A 25639-nucleotide genomic window follows, 5' to 3' on the forward strand; every position below is an offset into this window, starting at 1 on the left:
CGGGGGCATCGGCTTCTTGGCTCCTGCGTGTGGGCAACGAACTGGAGGCCTTTGGGGCCCCCACTTTTCTCTTGTAGAGGGGTCCAGAGGCGGGTAGCCAGAGGGGCGGCAGCCGGGGGGGCCTCTGCCAGCAGGTGCCCCCCGCGCCTGCCCAGGCTTACTGACCACGCACCGCTGCCAGGCGGCCGGAAGGAGCGGCGGGGCTCGGGGGGCGGAGCCTCGCATTGTGACGGCCGTGACGTCACGCCGTAGCCCGGATGTGGCGCGCGGGGCGGGCCGAGAGCCGGAGCGGGGGCGTGTCCGGCTCCGGCCTCTCCCGTGCCCGGGCGCGAGGCCGCCCCGCGGGGCCCGGCTGACCTGCCTCGCTCTTGGGCCGGGTCCGGCTGCATGACCTGTCCGTCCCCCGTCACCGGGGCGGAGGAGGGGAACGAGGCGAGGCAGCGAGGGGCGGAGAGGCGCCGCCCGGGCGCCTCAGAGCGACGGACGCGAGCGCGGGCCGGCGGCGCCCTCTGCCGGCGGGAGGCCCCGGCCCCTTCCGGCTCCTGCCCTCTGGGTGCTCGCCGCGCCTGATCCCGCCTCTTGCCGCCCTCCGGGGCGTCCATTGGCCTCCGCCTCCTCTTGGCCCCGCCCGTGTTCGCTCCGGACGGTTTGTCAATAAAGTTGCTTCTCTGCGCTCGCGCCGCCGCCCCCTCCTCTCGCGAGATCCGGCGGCGGCGGCGGGCGGCATGGCCGCGGCGGTGGCGGCGCCGGGCAACGCTCGAGGCTGCGCGATGGCCGCCGGCTTCGCCCCGGGCCCGGACCCGGGGCCGGACGCGGGGGAGCCGGGCCAAGGCCGCGGCCCGCGCACGGCCCACGACGTGGGCGGCCCGCGGGCCCGCACCGGGGACGTGCTGCCGGCCGAGCCGGCGGACTTCGGGTCGCTGCTGCTGTCGCGGCCGGTGCTGGAGGGGCTGCGGGCGGCCGGCTTCGAGCGGCCCTCGCCGGTGCAGCTCAAGGCCATCCCGCTGGGCCGCTGCGGCCTGGGTGAGGCCCGGGGCCCCCGCCCGGAGCGCGCCTTTCCCAGGGCCGCCCCGGGCCGCGCGGGGAGGGAGGCCGGGAGGGGGCCGAGCCCCGGGCCGGGGCCGAGCCCAGAGCTGCCGCTTCCCGCCCCGCAGATCTGATCGTGCAGGCCAAGTCCGGCACCGGCAAGACCTGCGTCTTCTCCACCGTGGCCCTGGACTCCCTGATCCTCGAAAACGTGGCCACCCAGGTGAGCCCGAGGCGGGGCGGGTGGGGGGGAGCAGCCCCCAGGTGAGGCGGGGCGGGTGGGGGGGCGGCCCCCCAGGTGAGCCTGAGGCCAGGTATGAGGGGAGCAGCCCCCAGGTGAGGCGGGGCGGGGTGGGGCAGCCCCCCAGGTGAGCCTGAGGCGGGGCGGGGTGGGGGGGCAGCCCCCCAGGTGAGCCTGAGGCGGGCTGAGGGGAGCAGCCCCCAGGTGAGCCCGAGGCGGGGCGGAGGGGAGCAGCCCCCCAGGTGAGCCTGAGGTGGGGCGGAGGGGAGCAGCCCCCCAGGTGAGCCTGGGGCGGAGGGGAGCAGCTCCCAGGTGAGCCTGAGGCGGGCAGAGGGGAGCAGCCCCCCACCTGGCCACCTAGGTGAGCCTGAGGCGGGGCGGAGGGGAGCAGCCCCCCAGGTGAGCCTGAGGCGGGGCGGAGGGGAGCAGCCCCCCAGGTGAGCCTGAGGCGGGCGGAGGGGAGCAGCCCCCCAGGTGAGCCTGAGGCGGGCGGAGGGGAGCAGCCCCCAGGTGAGCCCGAGGCGGGGCGGAGGGGAGCAGCCCCCAGGTGAGCCTGAGGTGAGCAGAGGGGAGCAGCCCCCCACCTGGCCACCTAGGTGAGCCTGAGGCGGGGCGGAGGGGAGCAGCCCCCCAGGTGAGCCTGAGGCGGGGCGGAGGGGAGCAGCCCCCCAGGTGAGCCTGAGGCCGGGCGGGAGGGGAGCAGCACCCCAGGTGAGCCTGAGGCCGGGCGGGAGGGGAGCAGCCCCCCAGGTGAGCCTGAGGTGGGCAGAGGGGAGCAGCCCCCAGGTGAGCCTGAGGCGGGGCGGAGGGGAGCAGCCCCCCACCTGGCCACCTAGGTGAGCCTGAGGCGGGGCGGAGGGGAGCAGCCCCCCAGGTGAGCCTGAGTCGGGGCGGGAGGGGAGCAGCCCCCCAGGTGAGCCTGAGGTCAGGTATGAGGGGAGCAGCCCCCCACCTGGCCAGCCAGGCGCCCTGGGCCTGCCCTGGAGCAGATCTAGTACTAGCTGTGAGACCTCGGCCTGTCCCCTAAGGAGGCAGCACCAAAAGTGCAGTTTTGAGCAGTGAAACTTTCCAGGAGCATCAGGATGAGGTGCCTCTGAGGTGGCTGGATCTTGGGCCTTAGCCACCCCCACGGCTGGGGCTTACTCTCTCTCAGACACATGTTTATCAAGTTGATTGACTTCCTGCCTCACTTTGACGAACTTTGAAGGCATGAGGCACTGAGGGTTCTTAGAGGATGGTGATGATGCTGAAGCTGCGTCCTAATGGCATGAGCCATAAGTGGCCCTTTTTCCTCCTTCTCTTGGGAGTGTTTCTAGGGACTAGATGTTTTCTGTACTTTTAAAAATTAGTCTGGGAGGCAGCTGGGTGGCACAGCAGATAGAGCACTGGCCCAGGAGTCAGGAGGACCTGAGTTCAAATGTGACCTCAGCCACTTAATAATTACCTAGCTGTGTGGCCTTGGGTAAGTCACTTAACCCCATTGCCTTACCCCAAAAAAACCCTAAAAAAATTAGTCTGAAAATTGATTTCTTGCACCCTAGATCCTGATCTTGGCTCCTACCAGAGAGATTGCTGTGCAGATCCATTCTGTTATCACAGCCATTGGAATCAAGATGGAAGGATTAGAATGCCATGTCTTCATTGGAGGCACACCTTTATCTCAAGATAAGACTAGACTTAAGAAGTGCCATATTGCTGTTGGCTCTCCTGGTAAGTTTGTTTACTGTTACCTTTTCTCAGCAAGAACATGGTAGATTCTGAAATTGCTAAGGTAAAATTTCGATTTTTAATGGTCAGTGTCAGGAATAATAGACTGACACTAAGCAAATGAGAAAAACTGTGGTACATTGAGGTTAGAGAACTTGGGTTTGAATCCTGCCTTTGCTCCTTAATATCTATGTAATGTTAGATGGTGAATTACTTATCGTTTTTGGCTTTTGCTTCTTTATAAAAGAAGGGGGGCAGACCATATGACCTGAGGTCACAAATCTAAATCAGTGATCCTGTGAATTAAAGAATCCTCTTCACTTGAAATCCTGAAGAATAAATTTGGGGCAAAATGGGTCTGAAGACAATGTGAAAGATTAGCTGCTGGACACTCGTTTTTAATATGTATGTTATGGATTATCTTAATTGTGGATCATCCAGGAGTTGATAATCTATTTTCCTTGTAAAATGTTGATGAAATGAGAATGTCTCAGGAGAGCTGTCTAGTTTTAGGGAGCAGAGATTTTTTTTCCCCTAGCAGTGTCTTGTACTTTTTTTTGTCTGTGTGTGTGTGATAATAGAAAATTGAAGGAGGTGGATCTCCTTTTACCAATGAAGTATAGCAACTTAAGAGTCTAAAGAGAGGCCAAGTAACCTGCTCAAGGTTTCACAGCCAGCCTATGTAAAAGGCAAGATTTGAATCTTTTTCAGGTTCTTTTAACTCTGAAATCCAGTCTCTAGCTATATGCCTTTTTCATAGTGTGAGGAATATGTTACACATGGTAGTTGCTTATTAGATGTTGAATAGGCACTTTAACAGGTATTTTAGTTGACTTACATGACCTCATTTCTATTTTGGCTTATTGATTAACTATGCACAAAATTTTAATGGGAACTGGGGAAGGAAATTAGGGGAATTAAAACTAATAGTGTTTAGCTGTTCCTCAGACTTCAGTAGTTGCTGTCATTATTATTTACATCATTAAAAAGTGATAGATAGATAGATAGATACTCTGAGTCCAGTGACTAGATATGAATCAGGATGCTTAGTGATAATCCTGGATGTAAGGCATGGGAATGTGAGGGAACCAGGAAAGGTCTAAAGGAAAGGAGCTTCTAAAAGGTTGAGTTCAGGGACAACCATCCAGAAGCTCCTGAAAGAGTCTATGGGGGTCTAACCTTGGATGGTTGTAGAGTCAGTTGAGAGGAGGGGAAAGAGGTCAGTAACAGACCAGATACAGGGGCTGAGGAAGAGTGGCTTGGCTATTGCCAAGGATATGCAGTGATCAACTTTGACCCAGAAAGTCAAAGGTGAGCTGTACCTCTTCGAAGTATATCTTAATAGGCAGGACCTCTGTTCATTTATTTTTGCCAAACCATACCTCTTTATTTCAAAGGTGTTAAAGTGAGGCTGGTGACTTAGCACAGCACCCCCTCAATCAAATCCAGTTTATGTGCTTGTCATGGCATCACCTCTTCGATGATTGTTATGATCTTCTTCAAGAATGAAGGGCCAACCTCAGCGTGTGTATGTGTGTGTGTGTGTGTACAGTTACATATGTACACAAATAATGCAAAATGCTTAAATGTTTTGTACATAGTTAATCCGTCAGTATTTACTTTTTATTTTTTCTGAAACATAGGTCGAATTAAGCAGTTAATAGAACTTGACTACTTGAACACAGCCAGTATACGTCTTTTTATTCTTGATGAGGCAGATAAACTTCTAGAAGAAGGGAGCTTCCAGGAACAAATAAAGTAAGGAAAAATAACTGGTTTAACCCTTAAATGCATAAATACTTCACCTTTCCAAGGGATGCTTGTGTTAAGTATCTTCAGTGTTTATTTTTCCTTTTGTTATTCTGTAGTTGGATTTATTCTTCTCTACCTGCCAACAAACAGATGCTGGCAGTATCAGCTACCTACCCTGAATTCTTGGCCAGTGCTTTGACGAGGTACATGAGAGACCCCACATTTGTGAGGCTGAATTCCAGTGACCCAAGTCTTATTGGTATGTCTAGGTTTTAGATATGTCCTTTGTGTTAAGTTCATGATATTCTGATAGTTCCCCCCCCCCCCCCATTTGCAGCTGTTTGTACACATCTGTTATAGACCTTATAAGAATTCTTGGTATATGGAGTATGATGTCTGTTCGTTCTGTACTAATGATTCCTATTTTTTTTTTTTTGCATAGGGTTAAAGCAATATTACAAAGTGGTGAATTCACATCCCTTGCCTCATAAGATTTTTGAGGAAAAGACTCAGCACTTGCAAGAATTATTTAGTAGAATTCCATTTAATCAAGCTTTGGTTTTCTCTAATTTACATAGCAGGTAATTAAGATTGAGATGCTGGGTGAAGGAGATAGTCATGAGAATCTGAAAGTATTTTGGATGAATTCTATAAGATTTGAGTTCTTTATATCGTTTTTCTACAGAGCCCAACATTTGGCTGATATCTTGTCCTCCAAGGGCTTTCCTGCTGAGTGCATTTCAGGTAAGTATTTTAACCTTTATAAAGTACCTTGGAATGAAGTTCCCAAAGTAAGAGGACGAAATGGTATGTCAGATATAGTCTTGAGATTTATTCCCCTCTATTTTTCTGTAATTTCAAATTAATCCAAAGTATTGTTCCAGTTAGATATTTTTCTTTGTGGAATTCTTAGGTATGTTTATAATGCTCACTGACAACTTTCTTTTTATAAGTGAAAAGATTAAGTTAAATAACAATGATGAAATTTTGCAAATAGAGCATGATAGCAGGAATGAATTATTTGGGGTATTTTTTTAAAATAGCAAGTTGACTAAGATGGGTGTTTTTGTGACCTCACCTTTGGGAAGCTTACAGTTCACTTTGGATGATTAATACATTTTGACACATGTTCCAGTTCTTAAATGTACAAATTTGGTATATTTTATGTGCTTGTATTGAGAGAATACCAGAAGACAGCCTAGCCTCCTCCTAGCTCTATGGAATGATTTCTTAAAATGTCTTCGATATTTGTCCTGTTTCTTGAAAAAAAACTTAGGTGTTTTCACCTATTTGCTATTTGGGACAATGTTTTCTTTTTTCTTTTTTCTTTATTTGGTTTTCACAAGGCAAGTGGTGTTACATGACTTGCCTAAGGTTACACAGCTAGGTAATTATTAAGTGTCTGAGGCTGGATTTGAACTCAAGTTCTCCTGACTCCAGGGCTGGTGCTCTATTATCCACTGTGTTACCTAGCTCCCCCTGGGACAATGTTTTCTTTCTTTTTCTTTTTTTTTTTTGTAGTTTTTTTTTTTTTTTTTGCAAGGCAATAGGGTTAAGTGGCTTGCCCAAGGCCACACAGCTAAGTAATTATTAAGCATCTGAGGCCAGATTTGAACTCAGGTACTCCTGACTCCAGGGCCAGTGCCCTATCCATTGTGTCACCTAGCTACTCTGACAATGTTTTCTGATAGAAAAACATTTAAAACTCCAAAGTGTACAAAGTATCATGCTGTGTTAAGCCTTCATTGTAATTAGGATGGGAGCACATATTTTAGGTTATGATACTTTGTGTGACTCCAAAGGAATTTTATATATATTAATCTCATTAGTCTTTGAGCTAGGTGTTCAAGTGTCATCCCTGTTTTCTATAGGGGCAAACTGAAGCTCAGAGAGATAATGATTTTACTAGTCACACTTGGTATATGGTGGAGTTGTAATTCTAGCCCAATTATTTTAGGTACTTTATCTGGTATATTTCATCATCACTGTTGGAGCAGTTATTATATAATGTATAATATATACATTTTTGTTGAAAAATATCAGTAGGTATATATATATATATATATATACATAATACATGCACACTGTGTATGGTAATGAATTGAAAATGTTTCTATTATAGAACTATATTCTAAAAAGCTTGTTTCTCTTGTATCTCATTCTGAATTATTCATAGTCTAAGAAACTCTTATCTCAATGTCACATCATGTGGCAGCTAGAGAGTGGATAGAGCTGTTCATAGTGGTGGAGTCTGAGTTCAAATCCAGTTTCAGACCCTTTAACTAGCTGTGTGTGTGTGTGTGTGTGGCCTTGTGTGCATCACTTAATTTTTCTCAGCCTTAGTTTCCTTATGAAGTGGGGATGATATAATACTTGTAAAATACTTTATGAACCTTTAAAAGCTCTATAAATACTAGCTATTTTTATTACGTGTAGGGAGGAAGTTGAAGAGAACTGAAGTTTTGCTCTTAGAACTCTGGGTTCTTGAAAACTATGCTAGTAAGAACACAAGCTTTGGCAGGTCCTACTGATCAAGAGAAGCCTGGTACGGACCCAGTAACTCTCATCCAAGGACCAGCTTAACTCCATTTGGAGATCCAGCTGATGTTATTTTAGTTGTATCAGTTTATCAGTCAATGTCCTAAATTTTGAAAGAGCCAGAATTTGTATCAGTTGCAGAACTTACTCATATTAATGAAATCATACCCATGCATATGGAAGTCTTAAAATAAATGCAGTGGGAGTCAGGGTTGTTTCTTTTTATGTATTTGAGTAATCACAAAATACAGCCACATCATTGCTTATAAAACATTTGATGTTCTTGGATTTCTTCAGGTAGTATGAATCAAAACCAACGTCTAGATGCTATGGCCAAACTGAAGCAGTTCCATTGCAGAGTTCTCATTTCAACAGATTTGGTAAGCTTCCTGTTCACTTTGGATGACTAATACATCTTGACACATATTTCTAATTCTCAAATTCAGATTTAGTATATTTTATGTATACGTATTGAGAGAATACCAGAAGACAGCCTATCCTCCCAGCTCTGTGGCATGATTTCTTAAAATGGCTTTGATATTTGTCCCTTTTCTTAAAGCTAAAGCAGTAATGTTCACAAAACAATAGCTTATCTTTATGTAGCATTTGGTGTATTATCTCTTTTTCAGGTGAGGAAACTTAAGGTTTAAAACATTTTTCCAGAGTTAAATAGCTAGTAAGTGTAGAAGGACTTAAGTACAGACACTTTTTTCTACACTCATATGCAGAATTTAGAAAACATATTATTTTCACCCATGCTGCCAAATATACTTCTGCCTTTAATTTGTCCTATCATCTGTGGTTGTGCCAAAGTAGTATAGATTTTTTGGGGGTAGAAATTACAGTGTTCATTTTGAAATACTATGGGGGAACATTATTAAGTAAACAACTGCTATCTTATTCATTTTGAGACTTCACGTGGGATTGATGCTGAGAAAGTGAATCTGGTTGTAAATTTGGATGTGCCATTCGACTGGGAAACGTACATGCATCGGATTGGCAGAGCTGGACGTTTTGGTAAAAGACAAAAAAAAATAGGGTTTCCTTTATTTAGGAAAGGGCCCTTATGTGATAGTTGGAATTGCAGGTATCATTTATGTCCAGCAGGAAGTCTAATTTTATATCTTTCTGTTTTAGGTACTTTGGGACTAGCTGTAACCTATTGTTGTCGGGGAGAGGAAGAAAATATGATGATGACAATTGCCCAGAAGTGTAATCTTAACCTCCTCTGTTTGCCAGGTAAAGTTTGTTACCAAAATTTGTTGAAGATCAGCCTCTCACTAACACAAGATGTGTTTGATGACCATATTAACTCTGCTTTTATTTAGGTGGTTTGGTCATTGCATAGTAACTTTTTCTTTTTGTAGCTAGAGACTGTTATGCCATTTTCTCTATAATATCTCAAGTTTGGACAGTATTTTGTCTGTATACAGGATTGGTTGGAATTACTGTTTTAATCAAGTCATTTATTCTCTCTATCCTTTTTAAATATTGCATTTGAAACTCGATATGAATATTAGAAAAAACCTAATCATGTGGGAATATTGTTATATTTGACTGTTCATTCAGAAATTGGGTAAATGTTTGTAAGGCATTGTGTTTAGGTACTGTGGACAAGAGAACCAAAAAACTCTTGAACTCATGGAGCTTAAAATGTAATAGGGAAAATAAAATGTTCACACAACTGATTAATGTAGAATGTGATAATACCACAAGAGATATAAAGGGTTTAGAGAGTTTCAAGGAATGAGAAGTTTTCTCTTTCATGAAAGATTGATTTTATTTTCTTAATATGTTGGATTTCAAAGGTAGGTGAATGAAATAATTTTAAGGTTTTTTTTTTGAACCAACTAAGCTAACTAAATGTTAATATTTAGACTGTAGGGCTTAATATAGAAATTAATTTCTTTTAAAAAATCTTAACCCAAACTTAATAGCATATTGCTTTAAATATATATATGTGTGTGTGTGTGTGTGTGTGTGTGTGTGTGTGTATAATTTCATTAAATATTTCCCAATTACATATATAGTTTTTTAACAATCATTTAAAAAAAAATTTGAGTTCCAAATTTTCTTCCTCCTCTGTTCTCGTCTCTTCTCTTTGAAAAGGTAAGGAATTTGATATCAATTGACAGTATGCAGTTTTAAGTAATATTGAGCATGAAATTGGTCATATCTTAAATTTTAGTTCTAGATAAAGAGACATCATGGCTTCTCTTGGGAAGTCTATTATGTGTAAAATAGCCCAGTTTGATTAGGGTGTATGCAAAAATGCTTTAAAAAAATAATGCTAACTACTCTTTTTTAAATTTTATTTAAGGCAAAGGGGTTAAGTGACTTGCCCAAGGTCACACAGCTAGGCAATTATTAAGCATCTGAGGCTGGATTTGAACTCAGGTCATCCTGACTCCAGGGCCAGGGCTCTATCTACTGTGCCACCTAGCTGCCCTGAGTACTCTTGTTTATATATTACTTTAAGGTCTACCAGAGAATTGGCCTGCAGACCCCCTTTTGGTGGAAACTGGTGTTAAAGTGTTAGAATAAATATTTTTTAAGGTGTGCCTGAAAGGGAATAGCTTGATAAAGAGCATGAAGGTGCTAATTTGGAATCTTTTAGTATGTAATAAACATAGTAGATCTTTGAGGATGTGGAGAGGTCTTTGTGGATGTGGGTGAAGCAGAATAACTGGGAATGACTTTGTGAGTTGGCAAGAATTTAAGTTAGGATAGCCATTGGTCAAGTCCAGAGAAGTCACCTGAGACAGGGAGAAGCAGGTAGATATTGTAGCTCCAGAGTCTTAAGAAAATGAGCCATGACAGAGATCAATAGCAACTGGGGTTAGGGCGGCTAGGTGGCCAGTGGATAAAGCACTGGCCCTGTAGCTGGGTTCAAATCTGGTCTCAGACACTTAATAATTACTTAGCTGTGTGGCCTTGGGCAAGCTGCTTAACCCCATTTGCCTTGCAAAAACCTTTAAAAAAAAGATGATTAGGGACAAAAGGGGGAGCGTGCTGTCAAAAACTTAGACCACATTATTTAGACAGTAAGGGTTAAAAATCTAAGTGGGGAGGTCCCTGAAGAGCTGAGCCAGGGGCTTATTGAAAGGGCTTCATTTTTAGTGTGGAAAGGCAGACCTGACTGTGGCAGGACTACCTGGACCACCTAGACAGTGTGCTGCACTGCAACTCCCTGTTCATATTTTTTGTAAAATGATTAACCAGCTTTTTGCCATTTACGTTATTTCTGGTTTTTAATCTGAGGAGTGCTGCCTCTCCTTAGCTGTTTGAACAATAATGTCATCCTTTTGGGATTCAGAGTGGTTTTTGTAGGCCCTCTCTTTGTCTCCTGTTTTAAAGCATAAACTTCTGATCTTGGTGTTCAAGGTGCCCAGCATAATCTGGTTCACAGTCAACATTCTAGTCAAATTGGACTGCTGTCAATTCCCCACTCTTTCCCTCTTCTGTGTCTTTGCCTTTCTTCCTGAGTCTGGAATGGTGTTCTCTCCTTCTGTATACCCCTTCCCTCTGTCCATCTGTTGATATATTGTCCTTTCTTTCAAGACCCAATTCATTTTATTCATAGTACTTCTTCTCCTATGCATTCATCCATGTCCTCTTCTGAATTAGATTGGATTTTAGTTTCAAATGCAGTTTCTCTTCTCATCTCTAAATTTTTTTTTTTAATATTGCTGTTACTGATTGTTCATCTGGTTCTGTTTACCTCGTTCTGCATTATTTCAAATAAGTCTTCCCAGGTTTTTTTGAAACCATCCCCCTTCATTATTTCTCAGTACAGTACAGTACATATACCATAAATTTGTTCAGCCTTTTCCTGTTTTGATGGACAACCCAGCAGTTTCCAATTTTGACACTACAAACCTAAATATTTTTGTACATTTTGATCTTTTTTCTCTTTCTTAGATCTCTTTGGGGTATAAACCTAGTAGTGTTAGTGCTGGTTCCAAGACATGCACAATTTAATATTCTCTCTACTTTAGTCATAGATATTTATGTACCCCCATCCTTCCCTCTTCTCTCCAATTAGATTTTAAACTTGGAAATAGGAATATTATTCTCTGTATCCTAAGAATAATGTTTTTTTTGTATTGGTAGGTGCTTCATAAATGTTTATTGAAGTTAGTTGAATTTCCATTGGGTGAACAGTTGTGGGGAACACAAATCCTGTTCCTCTTCTGCTTTCTTAAATTTGCTAAAGGGAAGAGGATGATACTGGGAAAGAATTCTCCATGTCCTCAGTCTTTTATTCTTCCACCAGATGGAAATGCAACTGGTGGGGATGTTGTTTGTCTGCCATATTCCAAGAACAGCTCATAAGAAAAACATACTTGGAACATTTGAAGCCTCTGAAGACTATCCTACATTTTTACATAAGTTAATAAGAGTATTAGGAGAATATTAATGCTTTCCTTTTTCTATTATGTAGATCCAATTCCTCCTGGCTTGATGGAAGAATGTTTGGATTGGGATGTTGAGGTCAAAGCTGCTGTGCCTACAGTTGGTTCAGTTAATGTACCCATCCAAGCTCCTAAAACAGTTCAGAAGCCAGATTGGATCATCCAGGCACAGAAAGCTCAGAGTAGCCATATGGCTCTCTGCCAGACAGTGTCAGGTCCTCCAGGGACAGTCAAATCAAAGAAAGCTACCAAGCAGAAACACCTAGGGAAAAGCCATTCAGAGTATGGATCCAAAGAGAAAGCCGAACTCTCCAGGGGAGTGGGCTATGCCACACAATTGAAAGAACCAGTAGAGAACTACAATCAGACCCCTGTTGAAAGTGCCAACATCTTTCAGAACCAGGCCAGAGAAGCTTCACTTGCCTCACTCCCCAAAATCCCTTGTCTCTCTTCTTTTAAGACCCAGCAACCCTGCATAGTGACTTTTTCTGAATTGGTGGAGGATTATGAAAATTATATTGAGGGACTAGAAAAGCATGTTGAAATTATCAGGCACTATACTGGTCCTGGGGAACAGGCCCTGCAGCCCCAAAATGGTTTATTGAAATGGAGACAAATTCAAGAAAGCCCCCGGGCATTGGTGAGTAGTGGCCACTCAGAAGATTCAGCCAGTGACAGTGATTCCGGCTGCTCAAGAACATCATCCCAGAGCAAAGGGAACAAGTCATGTTTAGAAGGCTCTTCTGACAATCAGGTGAGAGAAAGCGACTTGGCCTCCCTGACAGGCCATGCCTCTCCTGATCAGCCCTTGAAAAGAAGTGAGACTCTGAGTGTGGAGGAGCGGGAAGATGTCCCTCACATCCCGATGAAAGCCCTGGGAAGAGAGGAGGGAGCTAACCAGACCTCTAAGCGCAGCAGGAAGAGCATTCCCAAACGGGTGCCCCACCAACTGCAGTGGGAGCCTCCAGAAGAGAGTTGGTGCAATCACCCCAATCACTCTGGGGAGCACCCTCCAGTTTTCCCCACCAATCAGAGTTATGAGGATTACTGGAGATCCTGCTACTGGGCATGGCAGGAATATTACGCAGCAGCCTCGCAATCCTACAGCTGGAACGCTAAGAGACACTCCGATTGGATGGCAGCCTATCACATGAACACCATCTATCTTCAGGAGTTGATGCGGGGCAGTGACCTGTGAAACTTCAAGTTTATAGAAGCTCTTTGGTGCCTCTGGGGGGACTCTGTCCTGGAGGACAGACTATAATGGCATTTTTGAGGGACTTTTAAAAAGCTTGAGGTTCTATGAAATGCTTTTATTCTTCAGGTTGGTTTGTATCAGGTGAGGTACTGTTTTCCTCTTTTTTCTTTTGGGAAAATTCACATATTTGGGCTCTGAAAAAAGAGAAGTTTGGGTACAGAGTCTTAGTGCATCATTTTTTTCACCATTCTTTCACTGTCCCCCTTAAAAATAAACAAAACATAGTACTACACCCACTGCTTATTTAAAATATTCCTAAACTACCACCACCTGCTCCCAAGGAGTAAATATTATGAAGGACCTCCTGTAGAAAAATAACTTGGTTCTTATCAGGCTAGGCTGTATTTTCATAGCTACAATGTGAAAATGCAGTATTTTTAGAATTTTGTTGACCAAGAATAACTCCTTTTTTCTTTTAAATTGAGGTAAGTGGGGATTTTTAGTAAAGCTGTTTCTTTAATCTTTGTAAAAACCCAGACAGGAAACATACGTTTATTTTCATAAAATGAACTGCTAAAGTTGTGGTGGGAACCCTCCCCCCCATGTTTTCACTGTTAACTTTTCAAATATCTGTTTCTAGTAGAGAGGCTGCAGTGGGTCAGGACCTTCTTGGCTGTCAGAAGACAAAGTGATCTGCTAACTTTTTGGTTCTCATTTGAATAGCTAGCCTTTAATCTTCCCATACTGCCTCCACACAGCATCCTTGATGCTCTCATCACGTATTTGTTATGTTAGACCGGGAGGAAGAAGTTAATCTTGTTAGGAAATGTTACATTCTAATATTGTGGTGATTGAAAAAAATCACTAGGAGTCAGATCTTTATGTTCCTTTCTTTTGTGTTCTTCCCTGCTGTGAGCTAGTCCCTCCAAGGAAAACCTTGATTCTTTGGAAGAAAGAGGCAGGATTTAGGGCAACAGGGTTGGCTCTTCATTTAGGAAGGCTGTTCTATTGAGAGGGCTAGACAACATAAATACTGTTCCTCTCCTGTCAGCATACACCCACGGTGATCGTCATTTTTTGTCAAAACACCCACACAGCCATAGTCCTGAACTCAATACCATCCGCTTCCTGTTTTAAGGTAAAGCAATGAGAGTCTTCACTTTTCTATTTATATGATTTTGCCAAGTAGGGTGGATTAATTAAAACAATGTAAATAGCAATTGGATAATTAGGTCCAGTGTGCCATACAGTGGTAAAAATTTTAATTACACCAAATTAAGATCCTGTTGCACCTTTCCTTTGCCTTGCCATGTCCCATTTGTAACTCTCTTCCTCTGCCCCCCCCAATATGGCCAAGTTAGCAGCCTGTCATTGCCAAGGAATTTTAATTAGGATGCCACTGCATCTTAATTAGAAATGAAATTGCCCATTAGTCCTGAAATTAATTGGATTCTCTTTAGGTTTGTCTGTTACTTTGTGTTTGTTATTTTTTAAATTGGAAAATAAGCTGGGGATGAGCACATCTTTATTGCCAGATAACTAGTCTGAGGAGAGAAGCTACACACAAAATATATTAAATCTGTTTTCTTTTTTCATGAGCATTTATAAGAAAAAAATTTGAAATAATACCTCCTCTCAGTGGAGAAAGCTAATTAGGTTCATTGTGTGGGACATTCTCTTCATAAAAATAAAATTTTTAGCTCAGACTTGACATCCTGATAAACCCTAGGACTTGATAGATGTTTTTAGGAAACCCTAGGTATGGAAAGAAGGTGAGGTAGCAACTGATGAGAAAAACTACTGTGGCCTAGTTGCTGACTAGACTGAGCATCTGTATCTGGGCTCTAATCCTTCTAAGAAAAGCAGTTTGCTTAATTGAAAATTGAGGCCAGTGAAAAGGTAATTTCTTAGTATGTGTGGTTCTGTAAATGATATGAAGGATGATGGGAGGTGGAGGAACCTAAATGAATCACATTTTGCAGATAGTCTAAGACCTTCCTTACTAATTGATTACGGTTGAAGGTAGAGACCAGTATGAATTGGCAAAACTTCTTCAGTGGATGCTTTACAAAAGTTTTTTATTATAATTCATATTGAGAATAATTCAAAATTAGGTTATAGTAAAAACTAAAAGATTTTGTTCTTTTAGATGATTATTGAATAGGTAAGTTTGATGTTATTTGAAAAGTATTTTCTAGAATAGGTTATGTATTTTTCAGTCTTGTTATACCATCAGTTCTAGTAGCTCCCATATTTAAAAAAAATTTGAAAAGGTGAGTGTTTTGTGAATATAGTTGCAATTAAGATTATACTATATTTCAGAATCCAGACAGGGGGATAGTTTGATTTTCTTAAAAAATATGCTTAGAAATCCATAAATTTTGGAATGTTTATTGACCTTTTACTTGATATCCAAGCATACTCTAATGAAAAATGTTAAGCATTGATCACTGTCCTTGATGTCTGGAGAGATTTGGGGCTAGGGTGACACCTAGTGGGTGATGAGATTCAGAGCAGCCATTTTCTTGGTATGAAAGTAAATGTCAGTTTTGCTATTGGCTGTTTGACCCCTTTGATATTTGTCCGAAAATGTCTTTTTCTCATCCACTGACCAAGATCTGACTACTGAATAGTGGTGGTAGTTTTAAGAGAATTTTCTTTGAACTTTGTGTTCTTGTAGCTATTACCTGTTCTGCAACTATTTCCTTAGACAGTTCTTAATTTTGAGCCTTTTTTTCCCATTGAAGGGACCTTTGTTTAGAGGATTTATTTATTCCCTTATCAGGGCTTAGATTTTTAGCTAGAGGGTAGAATTAGGATCCATTAGAAGTTCAAAGAAGCTCCTTAGCTGCTGTCCTAGAAAGTTAGGTAAAGTCGTGAACTCTTTGTGACTGGAAGTGAGCCTGCAAGCAACTAGATGGTGATCTCAGACACATTCTTTAGGAGGCACTCTAGCTCTGGTCAGGATGATGGCTCTTAGAATTCTGTCTTTTACTTTTCAGAACATAATTATAATGGACTGGGTACAGTGCTGGGCTCAGGAGGTCCCATGTACATGCTAGCTGTTACTGTTCAAGGTTAAGTGGGTAGTATTGTGAAGGTGCTGGCAGGTGTCTCCGATGTCTTGTAGTCCATCTGTCACCTTAAATAGATGATGGAACTTGAGGTCCTGGGAAGGATGTGCTCCCACTCTGCCATAGTAGGAAGGAACAGGGCTAAGATCTGTCTGCACCCTGCCTCTCTGACACCAGGTCTGCCATGTTCTTCTGCTATGGAAGTTGGATTAGATGAACTTTATTTAAGGGCTCTTCCAACTAGAAGGCTTCCATTGGCACAAAAGAAACCTTAGTGCCACCTGCTTTCTCATGGGCAAAGGTAACTTTAAAAGTGGAAAGCCGGGTTACAGTAAGCACGCAGCATCACTTTGGGGTTTGTGGCACATACGCCATTTAATCCAGATTGGATACATCAGGTACAGCAGTGGCACACGACTCGATACTGTCAATGTTAGACACACTTTAACATATGCACTACAATTTCAAAGAGAAGACAACAGGAAACTCAAGAATTTTTGTATTAGAAAGTTGTTTTCAGATGAAGTCTGAATCTTCCTGCAGTTTTGTACAGTGCGTTTCTGTCTCTGCCATTGTGACGTTGGTAAAGCAAAGCCCATTTATTATACGAAAATAGAGAAGAACGTACGCGATGTTTTTCACAATAAACGTTAAAGGGGGCAGGGGAACCTCTAAGGAGAACATTGCATTGGAATGTCTGATTATCAAAAATATACCAACCCTCCCTCTATCCCCAGCCCCCACTTTGTAAAATAGTCCCTTGGTCCAAGGAACCCCCTGGGACTGAGATCATCACCCTACACCTGAGTGGAGTGAGCCCCACCCCAGGTAGGTAAGTGACTTGCTGAGACAAAAGCCCATCTCAAACTTGGTGAGAAAGACACATAAACGAAACAAGACTAAGGAAAAACCTCTTTAAACCACTTTGTTTTTTTGATGGTCCCTTCTTATGAGCCTCTTCCTAAGGTTCATGATAATGCTTTTCCCTCTTCAGTCATGGAGCACTTTGCTAGTGATGAGGTTCTCCACAAAGAAGCCCCAAAGGGAAAAAAATGCCTATCAATTCCCTGCTTGGCCATATTCACAGTGCCATTTAGTTGGAAGGGGGAGCAGATATTTGGCTATGCTAGGTAAACTGAACATTTTTAAAATGCATAACCAACCTCACAGTTATCTGGTTATAGGGACAAGGGAGCTGGGATCACTGGAATCTACAGAGAATCTTAAAACATAATTTTGACCCCATGCTCTCAACCTTGTAAAAATCAGCTTCCCTTTTCCCTACTCTGAATTGTCTCTTCAAAATGTGTGGAAAGATCCCAAATTATGGGAGCAGGAGAAACCTTCAAGGGCTTGGTTGATCAGCTTATTGGATCATGACTCCACCTTTGCTAATGATTGGTCAAAATTATGAGGCCATTTTTATGTACATAGAAATCTAAGCTCTTTGTATCCCCAGTGTCTAACACAGTGCCTGGTGTGTAGTAAATGCTTGGTACATGCTTGTTGATTCACGTATTGCCCAATTTCACCGTTCTTTGTGCTGGTGTTAGGCCCATAGTAAGCATGAGAGATCAGCTCCGCTGGCAGCAACTGTAAGATTCACCCCCCTTGTGTAATTTTAGTAAGCCAAAACCGACAATATTTTGAAGTCTTCAGTCTTCTGTTGAGGGGGGCTGGTCTTTTGAGCAGGTGTCACCTAACTGTCCCAAGCTCAAAAGGTTTATTTGCAAAGGTAGACCATAGAGAAATAGAAATGGATATAATTTGAGAAATTTATGATATCCCATAGATGACAGACTTCCCCTGTAAAGGCAATGCCAGAGAGGTTCTGTATGATAATCTTGAGGAAAATGTAGTAAAGCATCTTAATCCTGTCAGTCTCAGTTTGTCCAGCTGCATAATAGGGTACATAATGTTCTACCCTCCTAAAAGGGTTCTAAGAAGCATATACTAATGTAAATGTTTTGGAGAAGATGGTGTTAAACAGGTTTAAAGAATTATGGTTTGAAATGGTGCTTCTTAACCCTCCCCAAAGAATAAAAGGAGAGCTGTTCATATATGTATCTCAAACTGATTATACAATAAGGCAGAGCATTCAGCTCTGAGCTTTCCTCTTCCTCCCCCAGCCCCAAATTGCTAGCTCACTTATTCTGAGTACCGCGACAATTGCTATGTGAGACATTTGACATAAATGGATCGTTAAAATGACCCCTTATTTGGGGCAGCTAGGAGGCATAGTGGATAGAGCACCGGCCCTGGAATCAGGAGGACCTGAGTTCAAATCTGGCCTCAGACACTTTCTAATTACCTAGCTATTATGACCTTGGGTAAATTACTTAACCTCACTGCCTTACAAAAACGAACAAAAAAAACCCAACCCCTTATTTTTGGTCTTCAGCTTCTATTCTTGTTCTCGTCTACTAATGAGCTATGTCTCTTAGGGCAAGTCCCTTAACTTTTCTGGACATTTCATTATTAGGTTTGGACTACATTTCCAAGGTAAAAAATACAAATATTCAGTATGTCCTTTCTTCTTGATCAACTTCTGGGTTAACAGGTTGGGGTGGGGTGACATGGTCTATGGAATCTCTCCAGAAGTGGTTCATGAATGGAAAAGGCCCGAGGATAAGTTCCACAGGAGACCAATGGAAGAGTAAGACCCAATCATAATTCTAGGTGTCTTAGTTGCAAAGAGGTCAGGGTAGTATAGTTTAGAAGTTGAACTTTCATTGTTAATCTCAAGGAGACTGGAAGGATCCATTGTCATGTATGGGCTTTTCTCATTTATAGCTCCTTGATTGCCATCCCTTTTAGACCCATGGTCAGAGAAACTAGTTAAGGTCTCATCTCTGGCTGAGCATTGTTCACCCAAGTATTGAGGATTAGGGAGGGACTGAAAAATCTTGAGGGCAAGTTTGGTGACCATGAAGAGCAAAGTGATTTGGGATTCAGTGGCTGCCATGAGAGGATCATAGATTTAGAGCTGGAAGGTACCTCAGAGGTCATCTGAGGACAACAAGATCCAGAAGATGTCAAGGGACTTGATGATTTGTTGCAGATGGTAACTGGCAAAATACAGGTAGGCAAGAGTCCTGAATCTGGAGTCACAATGGCCATTTGTTGGGAGGTAGAACTCTAGGTGACCTCCAAACCTCCAACTCCTGTTTTATCAATGCTGCAGATGTTTTCATACAAAACAGCCTTTGGTTCTACAGTGAGACAAACTTGGGTTGGATGGATCATTGTGACCCAGTGTGACTTAAACGTTGATTGGCCTTCATTAAAGTACTATTCTGAACTTCCTTTGTGAAATGGAGATAAGCCTGTGATCTCAGTCTCTTCCAGAACTGCTTGAAGGCTAGACATTGAAGCCTACCTGCTGTAGAAATGATCATCACTAGGAAACTGGCTTGAATCTTGAAATTTACTGAGGCAGGAACCATTACACACTTTGTAATGGTTGGATGAAGGATCATTCTCTTCCCTAAACTTCCTCTCAAAGCAATGTAGCTTAGAGCATAGACCTTTGGAATTGTTAATCTGCCATTAAGAACTATTCCAAGACTCCACTTGCTCTCTGTAAGATTATCTTATTCTGAAGCCAATCTAATTTTCTGCTTTTCTCTACTGAGGAGGTATCTTTATATAATTAAATTTTAAGCACTGATATTTCAGTGTGTTCAGGTTTGTGTGGCTACTCCAATGTATATTTACATCCATGGTCCTCAGCTGCACAGAAATGATTGTTCTGTTGCCCATCAAGATGTTAAGCTTACAGAAAGCAGGAACCATTTCCCATATTGGAGAAAGTTCCTAAGGTCAGGACCAGTTTGATAGTCTGTACATGAGAAGATGGGAAAGGTTCCCTCTCCTTTGCCCTATCTGAAGTTCATTTCCTATGATTAGGTACTAACTCAGAAGGCCCTTTTTAAAAGGCCTTATAGGGCTTGGGTCATGGGGAGACCTAATGGTGTATTTAGATTCTTGACCAGAGAAATCTTATCTACAGAGGGCTGAGGCAGGAGAACTGTAGGAATGGTAACCACTTAACTGTAGAGCAGGTTTTGAGGAGCTGCTGAGGAGTTCCAAGGGGTTGAGGAGGTAACATGACCATCTTAATCCTTCAGAGCTCAGCCTGAATTAGTGGTCATGAGGTAGGGAGTCCAGGAGATAGAATGAGCTTATCAAGCTCAAAATTCAAGGAAAGTTCTTATTGTAGTAGATTGGCTAATCCACTCTTCTACTGAAAGTGATAGAAAAGGACAAGAGATCTTCCTCCTAGCATTAATTCATAAAAATGGTGCCCAGGTTTCCAAGGAAAAGCCATCTTTACACACTTGATCAGAGGGATATCAGTTCTCCTTGGTACTGGATAGACCATCATTCCTGAGAACACATGATCAACCTTGTCCAGTTGGTTGTATCCTAGGACCTTGTCCAGGTCAGGTATACTCTAGGGGAAGCTGCCCAGAGTCTCCTGGTTATGAATTAGACTGGTCATTGCTAGCAGAACAGGAGAGAAGAAATTTGTCTTCATACTCCATGCAATGTCTTCCATCTTTTGTTATTTAGTACTCATCACAGGATACACAAGATTCTGTTTTTTTTCTTTTTTCAAGATCTTAGGCTAATCAATTTGGATGAAACCAAAACTTTAGAAATACCAGGAAGTACCTTCATGTCTCTTCTTGGCTCCCCTGCTCCTTTTCCCTTAAAGCACAATTTCCCATTAACTAGCAGGTGGATTTTACCACATAAAGTTGTATTGCAGTGGTCAGGTTGACCATTTGCAAAACCAGATTTAGACTGAAAGCAGTGGAAAGAGGCAGCTGAACAGAGACAAAGGGAGAGGCAGTGACCAGGTACAAAGAGACGAGGAGACAAGATAGACTTGGAGAGAGCAAGAGCTGCATTGTGGTCACATGGCTACTGTGTGGGTCACTCGGGCTTCAGGAGGCTCAGTGGCCCAGATTCACCCACCTAGGGTGGGGAAAGGAGAGAAAACTCAGTAACAATTGACATCTTGGCCTAAAGCCTTTTGTTATAAAAGGAGGAAAAAAACCTCATAAAATGCATTGTTTTGGTTTAGTTAAAGGTATTGGGTCCATGGAGAAAAACATTTCACAAAAATCCTGTTTTTCTGTTTTGTTTTCCACCTTTTTTTTTCAGTCATGTCCCATGAATAAATATTATCCATTTAAAAGCCTTGAAAAAGGTGCTTAAATACACAGTGTTAATATTTCCTTCCTGTTTTGCATGTGATTTCTCGGCCTCTGTGCTGCTCTCTTCTTGTTTCCCTTGCTGGGGTCTCCAGAAACAATCATTCGTTTGATCTGAGGTTCTCCCCCACCCCCCACCACAAGCCACCAGGCCTTGACCAGGTACACACTCCCCAGGTCCCCTGCCTCCCTGTCCTGCCTCTGTGGCTCCAGTGGAGTGATGACACCCAGGGCTCTGTCCACTTTGGCAGAAGCTGCCGTAGTGTCTCCTTCCTGCTTGCAGGCAGTTTTAGTGCAAGGGGTTCAACCAGACCAGACAGGAGCGGCAGGGGAAGGAGAAGGGAACAGCCTGGCCCTAGAGGCTCCCTTCACCTCCCCATCCCTCCTGCCACCCTTCCACCAGCCCCTTCCCTCAGTGGCTTTACAAGGCAGAGACCTTGACGATGTTGCTGCTTAAGGGGGGAATGTTCGTTGTGGAGCCAGGGCTAGATGGTGGTGGTCGGCTCTCCCCCTCTGGGGTCAACGCTGGCGGGGTGGGGATGCTGATGATGGCTGTAGTGATCTGGGATCCTTTGCAGTTGGGTCTCAGTCCATCATCTGCTTTCAGATTAAGGCTGGAACGACTGGGGTAGATAGAAAAAAAGAATTAAAGGGCTGCCTTTACCACCCAGGACTCCCACAAGTTCCTAGATTTCTTACTCTTCATTTTATCCTATTACTGGAGCTAAACAGAGCTTAGAAGATCCTCAAAGTAATATTAATAAAAAAAAATTATACCCACCATATATTGACTGTAAAACCATGGGCAAGTCTAACTTGTGGATGCCCTGGATAAATCAAGAAAATAAATGAGGCAAGGTGCCATGCTGCAGAGGGGTTTTCTACACAGATGAAGACGCGGGACCAATCCCCTTCTCAGTTTACTTTTTTTTTTCCTGGCCAGATTACAGGTTCAAGGTAGTAAGGAGTGGGGGTGGAGAGTCAGGCTTTGTTTCAAAATTAGTTATCGATAAGGTTCAAATTGTCCTCTAAAGGTCTACTGTGATGCCTCCTTGTTGGGTTCCTGAAGGTTTGGCCAGGGCAGTACCAGCTCTCACAAATCCTGTCAGCCTGGAAAGGCTATCAGGTCAAGCTCCAGACTGGATGGTTGCCATCTGAAGCTAAGTTCAGAAAGGATTTTCAGGGGAGGATGGCTTTTTGGCCAAATAGCTTCCTTTCAGGACAAAGGATTATGGTCTGTATTGGTGGAGAGAACAGATCCTAGAAACTAAGTCAATTGGTAGCCCAGTATCTAGATAAAAGCATTGGGCTAGGAGTCACAAATATCTGACCTGGACAAGGGCTCATGATACAACCAACTGAACAAGGTTGGTCATATGTTCTCAGGAGTGATGGCCTGTCCAGGACCAAGGATCCTGCCTTATATACTAGTTGTGTGACCTGGATGGAGTCATGGTCCTCAGCCTCAACTTTCCTTGTAAAAAATGGGGATAATAGGATTTATCTCCTAGTATTGTTGTGAAGTACTATGTAAATATTAGCTATTAAGCCAATAAGAGTTGACTATTACAATGTTTTCCTTATGGGAAAACAAGTTAATTCTCTGGGTAAGGACAGATTGATTATCTTGCCACCTTGTTAGAAATCCTGATTTCTAACTCCAATCCTGGTATCCTCTTGGGTTAGAGCCCATTAAAGAGGGAGTGTGTAAGGAGGGGAACGTACTCACCTGGTTGTGAGTGAGGGCTGTTCACTTCCCTGGATGTGAATGGTGCTGAGCTCTTGCATGCTCCTCAGGCGGGTAGCAGGCAGGTTAGAATTGGGCAGGTGGGTGGTCTTCTTGCTTCGACGGGAGCAGCAGGAGGTGGTTATGCCTGGGTGGCTTGACAGTGAAGGGCTTCTTGTGGATGGGTAATTCTGCATTGAGCTTTCCATGCAGTTCTGCTCAAACATTTGCTCATCGATAAACTCATGGTTCTGTTGGGAAGGACAGAAAAGCATGTGGGAAGGGGGAGATGGGAGGGAGGGGACAAATTCCCCTCACACATTAACTGGAGGGTCTTGTCCTGGATTCTGTAGGGGTAGGCCCCCAGGAGACTGGAGTACAGACGAACACTCATGAAAGGTAACATCCCACAGGTGTTGAGAGAGGAAAGAAAGAATCATCTTGGCAGCCCTGGCTATCACAGTTGGGTAGGGGTGAAGGATTGGTATGATGGCAGGACTATGTTGTGTCCACCTGAAGTTGCAGTTCGGGAGGGTGTTAGGGGTATACAGTTATAACTGTATCTGAATGATTTTGAATCAGAACTTACTCTTGGGTACTAGAGGATATAGAAGCTTGAGTGTGGGGACCTAGGCTGTAGGAATTAATGGAGCAACATAGTCAATAGAAGGTGATTTGGTGACATCATCACCCATTGATTGGGGCTTCACACTTCTTTGCCATCTCTAGCACAATGGTTTCTTACAATATTTGTCATTATTGTCACTGAAGGGGGACATACAAAGGTTTCTGGCTTGCTCATAAACTAAAGCAATTGGAGTTGCTGCTCCCCATGACTAATAATATTTGTTCTTCATTTTCGAAGAAAGCCATGACATCAGTGAGATGATGCCACAACAAGCACTTGAATTGGATTCGAGTGAGAGGGTGCTGTTTTAAGTCACCAGTCTCATTTTTCTCCTCCAGAACCATCTGGGTCCAGTGGCCAGTTATCAGATGACCCTGGATATGAGGCAATAATATTAGGAAGATATATGCTTTCCTAATACAGTTTTTTGAGAGGGAATGGGGAAAGATGTTGGGCTGTTAGGAGAGCCTGGGGACCCTGTGAAGTTATGGGGGGAGAACCTGAGATGCATAGGGTCCTCTAGCCTGGAGTTGGAGAGAAAGAGAAGTGGACAACCCTGGAACCTATGAATAAGAACTGCTTCTAAGGCTAAAGGAGGCCCCGGGGGTGTCTGTGACCTGGCTAAGGCTACCAGGGTGAAGAGGAGAGGTCACATTGGAGCAAAGGCTAGCCCAAACCAGGAGACCCCAGAGAGCGAAGGAGTGGCACAGACAGCATAAGGCACATGGACACTCACAGGATCCCAAGACAAGTGTCCTATTCAACCACCCCCACCACGCCCCCAGCAAGGTAGGAGGAAGAGGTTGGGAGAGACAGGTTGCTGAGTTGGTCTGCACAGAAAACTGGAAGCCCAAGTTGGTACTGGTAGTAACAGTGGAGGGCAGGGCAAGCCCCAGGGAGAAGTGACAGCACATGCAAGGAAACCAGACCAAGTGATAGAAAGAAAACAGTCCACATACGCCACAGGAATCAGAGAGAAAAAACAGGAATTGAATTTGTAAAAAGCTATACCTTGATGGTGGAAGTTCGTACAGATAACAGGGGATCATCCACAAGATAGGACAACCCCTACAGGACAACATGCCAACAGAAGATAAAAACACCATTGATTGTACATTCCAGCATTCCCAAGCTCAACTCTGACATTCCACCTTCAATTCTGGCATTCCACCCCTCAATTTCCACAGGCCCCAACATTCCACTTTTCAAGTCCGGCATTCTGTCCTCTCCATCCCGGCATTCCACCCCCTCAGTCCCCACATTCTACCCCCCCCTCAAATCCCAATATTTTATCCTTAGTTTCAACTTCCCATTTCCTTAATTCCAACATTCCAACCCCTCAATTCAAACAATTCCCCCTCTTCACTCACTCCTCTGAAATGTCCACATTCCCATCTAGCACATGCAAGTTTGAAAGGGCAGTTAGGTCTGAGCCTTTCCTTTCCTTTTTTTTTTTTTTTTTTTTAGAATTGTTCCAAGTCCTGGAGGAGAATTCCAGGGACCTCATGAGACATGCAAATGCAGTCCTTTGGGGGCAATGGAAGAAGTATTTGGTGAGGCCTGGAAACTTCAGGGTTTGTTTCCTGCTTCCCGATTTGGAAACCTCAATGGGGTTCACATGCCACCCCCAGAGTGCATATTTAAAGCTTTCCCTCTGGCCTGAGAGGGTAGACTATTGGATAGTCTTACTCAGAAAGCCTCTCTCTCATGCTGATCATTCAATCTGGGGAAAGGAAGGTACCAGAGAACCATGGAATGTTTAGTGTGGATGCTTCCATCTTATTCATGTCCTATTAGGTGACCCAAGCATTTCATTCCAGTTCATTCCAACTATGGCCCCGAACCCAGGATTTGATATTGCTCTTTAGTAGGGTTTGGACCTGTCCTTTGGGAATAGGTGGGAAAGTAAAATTGACCTTCAGTTAGAAAGCTCCTTACATCTCCTAGCACCTTCCACATGGGTAGAAGGGTGGCACCGGAGGAGCCTAGTCAAAAAGCATCAATTGAAGTCTCTCCTGGATGCAGGAAGAGTGCAAAAGGGTTGTTACTGTCTAGTCAAGTATTGCAAACTTGATAGTTGGCTCAGTGGCATCTACTTGGAGGGTGATATAT

The 25639-nt window shown here is 43.8% G+C and overlaps 2 protein-coding genes across 2 annotated transcripts in view; one reads left to right on the forward strand and one right to left on the reverse strand.

Annotated features, from left to right (window-relative positions):
- Positions 1-242: 242 nt before the first annotated feature.
- Positions 243-13169, forward strand: DDX20 (DEAD-box helicase 20). Its single transcript, XM_074188435.1, has 11 exons — positions 243-1023; positions 1155-1249; positions 2809-2977; positions 4618-4732; positions 4843-4985; positions 5169-5307; positions 5412-5470; positions 7562-7644; positions 8176-8281; positions 8402-8503; positions 11709-13169. Exons 1-11 carry the CDS (start codon positions 726-728, stop codon positions 12875-12877), a joined length of 2478 nt encoding a protein of 825 aa, XP_074044536.1. The 5' UTR covers positions 243-725; the 3' UTR covers positions 12878-13169.
- A 3131-nt stretch (positions 13170-16300) lies between these two features.
- Positions 16301-25639, reverse strand: part of KCND3 (potassium voltage-gated channel subfamily D member 3) — a 311081-nt gene continuing 301742 nt past the window's right edge. Inside the window, exons 5-7 of the mRNA XM_074188436.1 lie at positions 24539-24595; positions 22903-23150; positions 16301-21796 (exon numbers count right to left, since the gene is read on the reverse strand). Coding sequence (XP_074044537.1) covers positions 21595-21796; positions 22903-23150; positions 24539-24595 — 507 coding nt within the window. The 3' untranslated portion in view covers positions 16301-21594. The remainder of the gene's footprint in view (positions 21797-22902; positions 23151-24538; positions 24596-25639) is intronic.

The sequence above is a fragment of the Macrotis lagotis genome, chromosome 5, assembly GCF_037893015.1.
Source record: "Macrotis lagotis isolate mMagLag1 chromosome 5, bilby.v1.9.chrom.fasta, whole genome shotgun sequence".
Classification (NCBI taxonomy): domain Eukaryota; kingdom Metazoa; phylum Chordata; class Mammalia; order Peramelemorphia; family Peramelidae; genus Macrotis; species Macrotis lagotis.

What these genes read in the sequence shown, in the direction of transcription:
- DDX20 (XM_074188435.1), top strand. Translation starts at nt 726, where the DNA reads ATGGCCGCGGCGGTGGCGGCGCCGGGCAACGCTCGAGGCTGCGCGATG. An exon ending in GCTGGGCCGCTGCGGCCTGG is followed by an intron (nt 1,024 to 1,154) that starts GTGAGGCCCGGG and finishes CCCGCCCCGCAG; the next exon opens with ATCTGATCGTGCAGGCCAAG. An exon ending in TTCTCTAATTTACATAGCAG is followed by an intron (nt 5,308 to 5,411) that starts GTAATTAAGATT and finishes GTTTTTCTACAG; the next exon opens with AGCCCAACATTTGGCTGATA.